Source organism: Pollicipes pollicipes, unplaced genomic scaffold (genome assembly GCF_011947565.3).
Source record: "Pollicipes pollicipes isolate AB1234 unplaced genomic scaffold, Ppol_2.1 Scaffold_4740;HRSCAF=5597_pilon_pilon_pilon, whole genome shotgun sequence".
Taxonomy (NCBI): domain Eukaryota; kingdom Metazoa; phylum Arthropoda; class Thecostraca; order Pollicipedomorpha; family Pollicipedidae; genus Pollicipes; species Pollicipes pollicipes.
This window is the reverse complement of record NW_023596545.1, coordinates 128,523-141,376: the sequence shown is the minus strand read 5'-3', so window position 1 is coordinate 141,376 and position 12,854 is coordinate 128,523. Positions and strand designations below refer to the sequence as shown.

At 54.6% G+C, this 12,854-nt stretch overlaps 1 protein-coding gene across 1 annotated transcript; it reads left to right on the top strand.

Moving 5' to 3' along the window:
- The first annotated feature begins 1,557 nt into the window (after nucleotides 1-1,557).
- LOC119098819 (centromere protein V) lies at nucleotides 1,558-9,632 on the top strand. The gene is made up of 4 exons (XM_037221866.1): nucleotides 1,558-1,578; nucleotides 6,521-6,624; nucleotides 8,229-8,413; nucleotides 9,241-9,632. The coding sequence occupies exons 1-4, from the start codon at nucleotides 1,558-1,560 to the stop codon at nucleotides 9,339-9,341; spliced, it is 411 nt and encodes a 136-aa protein (XP_037077761.1). The 3' UTR covers nucleotides 9,342-9,632.
- Nucleotides 9,633-12,854: the final 3,222 nt, after the last annotated feature.

The window sequence follows — 12,854 nt, the reverse complement described above, 5'->3', positions numbered from 1 at the left end:
CTGCTGTGAACGGCAAAATAATGGTGCCACCACTGGTTGGATGCAGAGCTTGATGGTATGTTTGCCGTTCTTTACTGTCAGCAGAGTGTCGAGGAACATAATTTGGCTGGTGCTGGAGCTAGGCGTTCTCTGAATAACATTCTTATGGGCATAATTAGTTTCTTATTTTCTTTTTCATGGATTAGGAATACGAAGGATGAATGCGCTGTACAATGCCAATCAGCCGATGCTTAAAATCTAAGACATGGTGACGGGGGTGATAGGCGAGATCCTTCGCAAGGTGCATTATAACCCGACTCATGTCAGGCAATTGTAGCACGGGAAGAACTCCCTCTCCCCTCACACAAACTCCTCCAAATGTCGTTACATCCTTGCATCAACCTCGGTTCTTCCCTTGAGCAGTGAAGTTGCTTATGTGTCTCACCAGGCTTTGGCCAGCCTCACAACTGTACATAGTTCTGAAAGGTGCACGGGGTGCAGCACGCTACTGAGCAAAGTATTCGTTGCGTTGCAAAGCGGTCAGTTCGGATGAACACTTGGGCACTACTGTCATGAAATATCACAGGGGCATCAAAGAAGAAAATAAACATTATACATGGTCTTGCAAGATTATTCGTTGCACAAAAACACATTTTCAAAATTATTGCGCATGTTGTAGAGTCTTGCAAATAGCAAACACTGGTGTGCTGCAAATTATAGAGCTCTTTAACTACCTTAAATATTCTTAAATGCACAGGAACCATTTTGAGGAATTATGGAACAAGCTGCACCAATGCAGATAACAAATGCTGCATGCACGCAGCCAGCTGCAAAGCTGCAAAGGCTTATTGCCATGTGGCATAACATCGAGCTGTCTGTGGCTGGATTCCCAGGACGCAGAGCTGTAGGCGGCCGGGCTCGCAGAACACCGGGCTGTCGGCGGCTGGAATCTCAGACCACCGAGCTGTTGGCGGCCGGACTCGCAGAACGCGGAGCTGTGGGCGACCGGACTCGCAGAACACCGAGCTGTCGGCGGATGGACTCTCAGAACACGGAGCGTCGGTGGCCGAACTCGCAGAATACAGAGCTGTCGGCGGCCGGACTCGCAGAGCACGGAGCTGTCAGCGGCTGGAATCTCAGAACACCGAGCTGTCGGCGGCCGGACTCGCAAAAACGCGGAGCTGTGGGCGGCCGGGACTCGCAGAATACAGAGCTGTCGGCGGCCGGACTCGCAGAGCACGGAACGTGGGGCGGTCGGACTCTTCAGAACACCGAGCTGTGGGAGACCGAACTCTCAGAACACGGAGCTTTGGGCGGCTGGATTCGCAGAATACAGGGCTGTGGGCGGCCGGACTCTGGCGGGATGCACACCCTTAAGGGTGTTAAAATTGACGGCGCGATAGCCACCCTCCTCTTTCACGTGCAACGCTATTCGACCGGGCATCAGCAGACTGTAATGCCGCCACCAGCCGCCAGGGGCAGGCCGGTCGCCGGCCTGACGCTTCAGCGGCGTCACACAAAACACAGCGAAGCGTCCGGCGGCGCGGAGTGCTCCGAGGAGCGGCTGGGGGTGACGCCATGCACTACAACATATTCCAGGTGAGGTCCTGCGGTCAGCTGAACTCGGACGTTGCCTGGCAACACGAGCAATGCCATCGCACGATCCTTGTTTTTTAAGTTTTGAATGATTAAATTGTGGTACTATGTGCACTTATAGCAGGGTAACGGACTTCTGCACGTCTTGAAAAAACACAGAACACGCATGTATTGATACATTTCTAACATATTCTGCGATGCGGAATTAAGAGCGCGCTATGTATACATAGGAGCATCAAATCAACGTACAGAATCACCTCTCAGCCTGTCTACTTTCCTCTTTTGCCCCGTGCTGAACTCCAGACATACGTCACTATTTTGTCACGAGATAGCTAAATAGTCCCAGGGTTATCTGTTGTTTAAAGTGCGGCATACTTCTTTCTTTGATATGAACAGCTCAAAAAGTTTGTGGAGAGTGTTTGTTTGAACACAATTTCAGGGTCCCCTGTGCTTTCAGTTAGGCCAGAGCACAAAATATTTTGGTTGTTCTGCGCGCGTGCTGGTTTGGCGCCCCTCCAACAGGTGTATAGTCATACATCGTAACAGAGATGTCGTAGTCATTTCAACATTGGTGAAGCTACGGAGCCGGCACTATCGGTACGAACATCTCCGTCTGTCTCCGTATTGGCGTGCTTTAGTTGGTTTTGATCTCTTGTCAGGTTGTCTTCCACAAAGGGAATGCAAGTTGTTCTACTCTTGTAATGGAGGGTGTAAGTCTTATTTCGATGTCTCCGATGGTGGTTTGACTGCTCGTGCTAATGATGGTGTATGGAACATTTTTATGTGCGCGCACTCAAACGCACACACGCACACGTACGCACACGTGCGCACACGTGCGCAAAACCGCCCATAAAGCTGTCATCGTACCGTTCCAAGCGCAAGGCGGGTGCAGTGAGGAGATCTCCTCAGCTTCCTGGTATGGATATCTTTTACAATGAAGTACGTCAAACATCAAACTGGCTAAACGGATTCCCTGATGTGCCCTGTGCTTCATGAGCTGCATCGGCGTCGACCTGAAACTTTCGCAGTGAATGTAAATACATGCATGACCATCTCCGAAGCAGACGCCTTGAACGAACCAATCGGATGTCTATAAGTGCTGCTCATGGGTTGTATTTTTACGACTTACTCCCGCGCAGTTCTCCAGTTCCGCCACTACCGCAAAGGCAACCTCTTGTTCATGACCCGAAACCGAGTCACACCTAATTTGTTCAAATGCAAATTTGTTCTACTTAACACCTGTCCATCCATCATGTTTCAAGATGCCCTGGCGGTCGAATATGGCTGGTGTGGTTACAGTTACATTTTAAATTGTCTTTGAGCATTTCCGTCCGTCCCAGTCTACTTGTGCTGGTCAGAATTTAGATTCGCTCTTTGTCCTTGCCTTGTGGAGATTTTCCGTTACAGTGGAGTCAAATCCATGAAGAGCTCTAATGTCTGCACATTTGGGCCTTGTCGTAAATGAACATCGCCGTGGAAACTTACTGTAAGTACCATCCACTCCATACGGTATAAGGTCTTCACTATAATGTATAAGGTATTCACTCCACTCCATAAGGCCCCTTCAATTTCTCAAAAGAGCAAACGCTTCGACCACATTAGCATGGACGTCGTATGTGCAAGGTGCAAAAATACTGTTCGCCATATGCCCGTCCAAAAGACGGGTGGTATTAAGGCATGCACTGTCAAGAGTGTCTTCTCATGCCTTCTTCATACAGATGGATTCCTTTTTGAACCTATTGGCCGCGACGTTTTTTATTGCAAGTGTTTATGCTCGTCAAGACGGCACCAATGTCCGACTTCAGGAATCCTTGCCACCGTCTGCCCGGGACTTCTTAACTGTAGCTGTACTGAGAAACATCCGTTTCGAGACTTTGAGGTCATCCACTCTGAGAATACAAATCATCCACTCTGAGACCGGGACCGTCTATCGTGGTCTCTGGGACCGTCTGTTCTGGGACTCGGACACCGTCTGCCGTGAGCCTATGTAACCGTCCACAATGGGACGGCCCATGTCCAGGAACCCCAGGATCGGCTGAGCAGGGACCATGGGCAAATACACTCCGTAGCTTTTCGAACGTTCGTCTGAGAACTCTGGAGCCATCTGGTCAGGGATCTCGGGACCTGGGTCTGTCTGTCCCGGGGATTTTGGACTGCCTGCCCTGCTAGTTGGGGTTTTGGGGTAACCTGGCCCAGAACTTTGGGGTAGTCTGGGCCAGAACTTTGGGGTAGTCTGGCCCAGAACTTTGGGAAAGTGTGTCCCGAGGCTCAGGACCCATCCGCCCCGGGACTTTCCGACTGTCTGCTCTGAGAGTCTGGGTCTGTCTGTCTCTGGAATTGTGATTGACTGTCCTGAAACCCTGGGACCGCCTGCCGTGGACTCGCAACCGTCTTTCCTGGGACACTGGAACCTTCTGTCCAGGAACCCTGTGACCATCGCTCTAGAACTCTTGGTTCGTCTGTCCCGGTAGTTCAGGACTGCCTACGCCGGGACCCTGAGCCGCCCGCGCTGGGAATCTGGGACTCTGGAACCATCTGTCTGAGGACTTTTTACCGAATGTCCTGGGTTTCCAAACCCGTCCGCTCTGCGGCTTTGAAGTAATGTACGCTAGGACCTTTCGACCGTGGCGAGTTCGCACTGGGCCCTGGGACCGCCTGCTTTGGGACTCCGTGACTGAGCCGTGACAGAGCATTATGGGACTTTTGGACCACTCACTCGTATACTTTGGGATTCGGGACTACCTGTCCTGATGGGGCTGGAATCGCCTGCTTTGAAACTCTGAAACTGACCGTTCTGAGACTCTGAAACTGTCCGCTCTGAAACTCTGGAACTGTTTGCCCTGAGACTCTGGAACGGTCCGCTCTGAAACTCTGGAACTGTCTGCCCTGAGACTCTGGAACTGTCTGCCCCGAGACTCTGGAACTATCCGCTCTGGGACTCTGGAGCTGTCTGCCCTGAGACTCTGTGACTGTCTGCCCTGAGACTCTGTGACTGTCTGCCCTGAGACTCTGGGACTGTCTGCCCCGAGACTATGTGAGTGTCCGCTCTAAATATTCAGAATCATCCATTCGGACCTTTGGAGCCATCCGCCCTGTAACCATCTGCGACTGTCTCCGGGACTCTTCCTCCGTCCGTCTCGATGTTTGGAGCCACCAGCTCTGCGACCCACGCTGCCGCTGCGCATGCGGTAAGAACTTAGTGCTATTCACGACATTAAGGCCAATCACTGACAAACGCATTTTGCTCCCCGCCAGCCCTCACCATCGGCGAGTTGTTTGCTTGATCCATTGGCACACATCGGCCAGCGTTATCAGGGTCAAGTTTATCATTACTCCCGTCGAGGGTCGCCACGTAGTCCCCTTCACGCGCTAACGCCCGCGACCACACTCAGAGCCCCTGCCCCGATCGCCACCCCAGGCCAGGGCCGGGCCGCGGCCTGTGGCGTCATCGGTGGCCTCAGGGTGGTACAACGGGGTTCCACACCGTAACACCGAAGCCGTCAGAGCACACCAGCCAGGGCATGGCTTGTCGAAGGGGTCAATGCTGGGTGTGGCGCGATGCGTTCACTGGAAAACTCAACCAAAATCTCTCGAGATAAGCCACTTAGTCTGAAGCACCGTACACAACACAGCCCGGCCCACGTCGCAGCGCTTCCCCAATTCTCCACGTTAAAGGTAATGAACGGGACACACACCATTACGATTTACTATTCAGTCATGACTAAAACTAGAAAGAGAATCGAATTTTTGTGAGCACCTGAAGTTTCTAAAATTGACAGATCCAAGTCCGAGTATTGTTCACTTAGGCACGAGTCCTAGCATAGTCTTGATTTCATTGTTTTTGTTCAAGCTGGTTAGTCCGGGTCTGACTCATCTGCACAGTGAATCGGTTTACTTTGTTCCAGGTAACACAAATTCTTGAGCGCATTATCGGGACTGAGTCCGGCCTGACTCACGCTCACACCTGCCGGGGTGTTACCCAGCGGTTCCTGCACGCCCGGGGCCCCGCCCTCCGAGCTGTGTCACGCCAGAGGAGCCAATCGTGGCCGCCTCGCGGTTCCGCCGTGCCGGGGCGGCCGGCGGGGTGGTGTCCCAGTGATTCAGTGCATGACAAGCGCGCCCCGGCATGTCCCGCCGCTGGAGGCTCCGCACGCTCTGGCCGCAGCCGCCAACAGGTCCGTCGCATCCCACTGCCGCTCGGTGACATAACGGTCTGGCTGCTCTCAAACAAGCCCGCTTTCACCGGCGGCCGGCGCGTGGTCGGCTCCACACGCACAGCGCGTGGTGCGGCGGCGCGGCATCAAGGTCGCCGTCAGCCCCGCGGTCCGCGCTGGGTGGCACGAGCCCGCCGGACCGGGGCGGGCCGTGAACACGCCGACCCGACGTCAGCACCGCCGTCCCCAGCCTCGCCTCTTCCGGGAGAGCTGGCGGCGTGCGGCGCCGCTTTTTGTCGGCTTTTCTCGCGCGCTGTCGAAGCTCGCGCCGCTGTTTGTCAGCTTCTCTCGCGCGCTGTCGAAGCTCGCGCCGCTGTTTGTCAGCTTCTCCCGCGCGCTGTCGAAGCTCGCGCCGCTGTTTGTCGCGCGCTGCGTGACCTGTGGTGTACTGCGTGGCGTCATTGCGGGCTGGGTGCCTGCGCAAAAACTCGCCCCGCATGTCTGGGCTCCAGCTCGACGGCCTTCTTCAGCTCTGTTGTTGACATCGGAACGAAAGGCACAGAGTTAGCTGCCAGCGAAAGTGTGACCTCTCAAACCCTAATCTTACCAATTGCACTTCACGGTTGGGATTAAATAGCACGCGAGACATGTGAGGGAGGTTGGTTTTCAGGTACTTTTTTGGTGGCTGCAATGCGCCGAACCGTACACCAGGCTGTCCGTGGTGTCGTAAGATTCGCCTGGCGGCTGGACGGCGCTCGCTGTGCTCACCCTGCGATGCTGTTCGGTTGTAGATGATCGAAGCCCAGGGTCTGAGGAAGCACAAGGGCGGCTGCCACTGCGGCCAGGTCAGGTTCGAGGTCACGGCCCCCGTCCAGGTCACCGTCATCGAATGCAGGTTAGTGCAGCCCAGAAGGACCAGATAGCAGCACCAGGTAACAGGACAAGTCAGTACCAGGTGACAGGACCGGTCAGAACCAGGTAACAGTAGTGGTCAGAACCAGGGAACAGGACGCTCCAGTGGGTATCATAACATTGGTCAGAGTTATAATGGGTTCGTTTACTGACATTCTTGTGGTGGTTCGGCGGGTGGTCACGGACACCATCCATTGTGAATGGGGTATTGGTAAACAGAGAACCCACCGACCTTAGACAGCCCAAGCATGTCGCACCGGAACTAGTGCAGTAACATGCGTGAATGTTTTGCGGCATGTTTTGATATCCTATTGTGGAGTGACTCGTGGAAGCCACAGATAGCACAGCGGAAAAAGGCAAGGATGTTCCGGAATAGGAGGAAAGAGACAGCGAGGGTGTGCGTGCAAAAGGGTAGCCCTGAGACTCCAAAACTATTTCAAGCATTTCAAGGCAAGGGCCTAAGTTGGTATGAAACTTGAAACGCACAAAGAGTAGAATAAGCAGGATCGAAACACGTAGTTTGTTGTTAGGACGATCAAACTATTGCCATTGATATGTACGCCAGAGGGTTTTTTTGTAACATCGCCAATCTTTTCGTTACTGCACGCTTGCGGTGCTTCCGTTGAGTTGAAAACCAGCCTGTCTCTGTGGTCTTAGCGGTACAGACACGAGCTCTGTTATTCGGTGCGGCCCGCCCCGCCCGTGCTACCGGCTGTGTACCTGGGGACGGGGCCGGTCGGCCTGAGAGCTCGCGTCGCCACCACCGCAGTCTGTGATGACGTCACAGTGTTGTGACGGCACCCGACAGGTCGTGCCCATCCATTTCACGCTCGCCGAGCTGTCCAGTTACCTCGAGGTCAATCGGTGTCTGCGGAGGCCAGCCCGCAGAGGCGCCAGACCTATTTGACGTGATTCGAGAGCCAGTGGCCGACTGCGGTAAGCGAGAAGTTCACGGGCTTCAGTTTGTCGGCTTTGCTAACGGCAGACAGAAACCGGCGAGATGTTCACGGGACTACCAAGATATGCTTAACATTGGGAACGTTTCACTGCCTGCTTTATTCGCTATCAACCAATTATCAACAATTACCTCACACAGCTGTACCGCAACTGGCGGGTGACGGTCCGATCCTCCGGCAGCTGCGGGATTAGCTGGCCGGTGACGGTCCAATCCCCTTGCAGCTGCAGGATTAGCTGGCGGGCGACGGTCTGATCCTCCGGCAGCTGCAGGATTAGCTGGCGGGTGACGGTCCGATCCTCCGGCAGCTGCAGGTTTGGCTGGCGGGTGACGGACGGCTGCAGGATTAGCTGGCGGGTGACGGTCCAATCCTCCGGCAGCTGCAGGATTAGCTGGCGGGTGACGGTCCGATCCTCCGGCAGCTGCAGGATTAGATGACGGGTGACGGTCCGATCCTCCGACAGCTGCAGGATTAGATGGCGGGTGACGGTCCGATCCTTCGGCAGCTGCAGGATTAGCTGGCGAGTGACGGTCCGATCCTCCGGCAGCTGCAGGTTTAGCTGGCGGGTGACGGTCCAATCCTCCGGCAGCTGCAGGATTAGCTGGCGAGTAACGGTCCGGCCTCCCCACAGCTGCAGCGCCTGCCAGAAGCGCCAGAGCCGCTACTTCCTGGTGGAGGCTGACCGTTTCATACTGCTGAACGGCCACGGCCAGCTCAGCACGTTCGGCTCGAGCCACCAGAAGCACTCGTTCTGCAGCAAGTGCGGCGTGCAGAGCTTCTTCATTCCCAGCTCGGGCGACCACACCGCCTCTGTGGGTGAGTGGCCGGGACGGCGGCTGAGTGCGCCGGTTCGCGTGGTGCCGAGCTGGCGCGGCTGGCGCTGAGGGGTTCCGACCCGCCGACCCAGTGACGCCGTCAGGCCGGAGCGCCCGGAGACGGCGGCGCGGGCGCTGCGAACCGACGTCATCCGGTCCGGGATCTGACTCAGAGCCCACACCGGCCCTGAGTCAGAGCCCGTTTGCGGAGCACCAGTTGTCTCACCAACTTCTCACCCAGTCGACCACCGAGGTCACGACTTGCGCGAGGCCAGCGTACACTGACCTTGACCCCATGTACTGCACTCACGACACCTCAGCGCCACCTCCAACACGGGAGGACCTCAAACCGCGGCACCGCGCCTCCCAGACAGCCGGTCGGCATGCAGAGCCACAGGACGCCGGCATGCGTCGTTTTGACGGCGAGCTTCTGACCGAGCAGCGCTCTCCCAATCCCCGATACCGCGGCGACCTTCTGACCGAGCCGCGCTCTCCCAATCCCCGATGCCGCGTCGATTTGTACCTCAACAATCACTTGATCATCTTAAATGCTTGCCGGTTTACAGTCACACCCGAAATATCCTGAAATACAATTTTCTGAGCTCGTGCATGCCGTTGGACCTTTGTACTGGCACGTGAGGAATCCAAGGCGCTGAACAATTACACCGTGGAGCTGGTTTCGTGCGTTACGTGTTGGATGCGCCACAATAAACTGCAATTTTCCGCTCTCGCGATCACACAAGTTTTCGTGGAGCTGGCACCCGGGGTGTGACGTTTAACATCTGGCGTGACTATAGTAATAATCGATCATTGTCCTGCCATTTCCAGGCATTATGCCACATTGTCTGGATCCAGGCACCATGAAGAAGGTCAAAACAGAGAAGCGGAATCCGAAGAACTGCAATGGGAATCACGAGTTTCTTCCCTGAAAGATGCTCAGATTCGCACCTGGCAGCTGTCCAGTGCTTGGCTTGGCTTCGCATCTGGTGTATGATGATGCATGCGACTGCATTTAATTGAACGCTGTTGACGACCCTTTCAAGGGAGGAGGATCTTATCACATTTTTGTTTATCCATATCCTCACGAAGGCTTCGATAGTGATCGCACGTATAACCAGGCTGTACATATTTGGTATGCAACGGAAAGTTCTGTTTTGTTATTGGTGTTTCTCACCGCATATCATATACATGCAATGTTGTATGAAAATACACTGTGTTGTCGATTGTGCTCGCTGTGCGGCACCAGGGGGCGGGGACGCACGGGGCGGCTCCTCACAGCGTTCGCCGGGTCCCAGCGGTACTATCCGTGGAACAGCCGGCGGCGTGTGATTGTTGACCCCTCATCCGGGTGAGTGGCGCAAGTTGAGTGTCTGACTAAGCGTGACCGGGCACGGTGAGAGTGACCACGTGCAACGTTGCAAGCTGGACTGCGGGACCGGCGCGCGGCGGCACTGACCGGGCCCGACCGGCCGGTCCGTCGCCGCATCGTGGCATTTGGAGTGATGCTCGAGGCGGAGTGAACGGTACGAACCGTGACTCCCGAGTGTACACTGCGCCGCCATCGTGATGCGCCCCGGTCTGCTGCGCTGCCTTACAGCGCAGGTCGTCAGGTGCCAGTGGAAGCTCACCGCGACGCCGGCCCCCGGCCCCGGCGTACGTGAAGACTCCCAGGGCGGCGGGCGATGCGGGCCCGTCAGCCGCCAGTCAGCTGATCGGACCGGTCACAGCTAGCTACCGGGCCGACCTGACCCGCCGCCGTGGACTGCCGTCCGAACACGCGCAGTCGAAGGCCGCCGCCTCGACCGCAGCGGGCAGGGGCGTGCGACCATACCAATCAAATGCCATGTCAATAGCAGGGCCAGGTATGTTGTCGGCTCAATACCATGTAACGGTGCCAGCTGATAGCACCTCCAAAGTACTATTAAATGTTCACGGCCGCGCACGAATTAAAGTATTTTAGATAGCTGCCATATCTTTGCAAATTCACGGTCCGGCGGCCCCGCTGTCTTTAAATGATGTGCCGTTAGGCAACTATTCCAATGAAATGGTTGCGGTCGGCCGCCAAAGACGACTCGTTGCAGCGTGATAACCCTCCGTATGTGCGCGTGCGCAGTGTCACCCTCCGCACGGAATATAAGTGTTTTATAAAACGATGCCGCATGTCGGAATTCACTCCTAATCTTCGCGTGACCGACAATGATATCATACCAAAGATATCCCACAAATGAGATTATACCAAAGGATAGGCGTCTTAGGCGGAACACGGTGTAACGGTGCCAGCTAATGACCCTCTCGGTGCTATAAAATACACTCGGTCACACACTCAGCAAGAATATAGCGTTTTTAAGTGACGGCGCATTTTTGAAAACGTTGCTTTGGACCGCCTGTCAACATTTAGTGAAGCTCAGTAAGAGGGTAATTGCAATAAAATAGGCGCCGTCGGCTGACAACGATGTTACGCTCTCGCTGAGGTAGCGAATACACACGGCCATACCCTCTCCGCACGACCATTTTATGAAAAGGCAATATTAGGTTAAATAAAAAAGGTTAAGTTAGGTATTTTGAATGATAATGAATTAAGTATTTTGAATGACAATGAATACAGTAGGTTTCTTCGGCCGAAACCATGCTATATTGCGAGCTGGTAGTCCTCCCGCAATGCTACCACATACACGCACAGTCGCAACCTCCTCGCACGATAAGAAGCATATCTGAATGACAGCTGTGTCTTTAGAAATACACGCTCCAGTGTGGCCTAAAAAATGGACTGATTTGCTGTCAGGGGGTCACGCTAATAAAATGCCTGTCGTTGACCGACAATGATATTGTGGTGCCGGGTGATAGCCCTGCTCCGGTGCCATCAAATGGTCACTATAAGCCCTCCGCGCGCGACTAAGGTGGCCGTCCGACCAACGATTTTGCATTTCCCCAGAGGGCGGCCGTGCCGCCGCGGGAGTAGAATCCAGCCGACCATCCGGAGGCCGACCGGCCAGAGGTCAGCTGATGACACTGTACCGCCCCAGGGCGGAACGTGGCATGGGGAGGGGCACCCCAACGGCGGGTCCTGCAGTAGTGCTGTCCAAGGCCCGAGCGAGCCTCACTGAGACATCATAAGGAGGTGGGGGAGGGGCGGGGGAGGGAAATCCAGCCGACCAGCTGGAGGCCAGGACGGCCAGAGGTCAGGTGGCGCCATCACATCGCCCCAGGCCCGGACGCGAACGCGGCCGGGCGGTATGACTCAGGCGAACCGACCCCGGCAGCCGGCCGAGACGGCCGGTCGGTCATGAGAGTTCAGGAGATGAATGCTGTGGAGGATAATTTTCTGGTTAAAAGCTCAGTTAAGCCGACTTCCCCCACTTGGCATCAAAAGCATGAACAACAGGTCACGCGTTGATTTTTCGCATGCCCGAGGGAAAGTGGCCAAAATACTGCTCACCAGCATCAAAGCAAGAATACGCAAGCACTTTTACGATCGAAGGCAGGCTTTTATTTTGTAGGTGTCCTGAAACTGGGACAACACAGATCTTGCGGCCTGCTGCCAAGCGCTTTGGGATTCTCTAAAAACACCGTGACACGTCCACCGGTTCCCATCAGGGTTCTAGGGGGCTAACATTTCTTGATCAATTGTTGAAGAAATTTTCGACCGGCACCGACTATCAAACTGGACACCGTAGCAGTGGAAATCGACTCCCAAACCATCCCCCAGTACTGAGGGATAAGCTGTCAAAAGGTGTACCGAAAAAGTGGAATTTAAATCCGACCAGTGTGGTGTTTTTGCAGATGATAGCTCCATACGAACGCTACCCGATGCACGCAATCCCAATGGTTGCTTTCGAATATGAGCGTTTTTTCGGGCCGCCGCATTCATTCACCTCTCCAGAGCTGATGCCCCCTTTGGATTGCACACTTTTGCTAGTAATTTAACATAGGTTCTGCCAATAGACATACCTACGGTGTTGCCCATCTAGTGCTATTATAAATATATGCAGCCTTGCACCAACTGCATAAACCAGTCCCAAAATGTCAGTATCCATATAGCACGGCCGGATCCAGGCCATCCACAAAGATGGACTTCTGGACCCTGCCATGCTACACAAACACTTTGTTCCAACCGTTAGTTTCGGTATAAGATGTGCAGGAATGTCAATTCTTGTAAATTATTGGGGGTGGGGGGGTGGGGCTGAACCGAAGGCCCGACAACCTACCCCTCTCAATTTTTCTCACTGAATTTAGCCTACTTCGTTTTTATTAAACGCAGCATATGTCTTTGACCTTTGTATAATTTATAAAAGTCTTTAAGCAGTATAGAAGCCATGCAAGGTAGGATCCAGGGAGCAGGCACTGGGAGCATGCGCCTTTTCTGATCGGCACGTGAAGGCACGGCACGTGAGGCCACCTTGGGCGCCAATGGCGCTCTTCCATGACGGTCATGGGAGGCGGCA

What these genes read in the sequence shown, in the direction of transcription:
- LOC119098819 (XM_037221866.1), top strand. Translation starts at nt 1,558, where the DNA reads ATGCACTACAACATATTCCAG. An exon ending in GTCACCGTCATCGAATGCAG is followed by an intron (nt 6,625 to 8,228) that starts GTTAGTGCAGCC and finishes GCCTCCCCACAG; the next exon opens with CTGCAGCGCCTGCCAGAAGC. An exon ending in CGACCACACCGCCTCTGTGG is followed by an intron (nt 8,414 to 9,240) that starts GTGAGTGGCCGG and finishes TGCCATTTCCAG; the next exon opens with GCATTATGCCACATTGTCTG.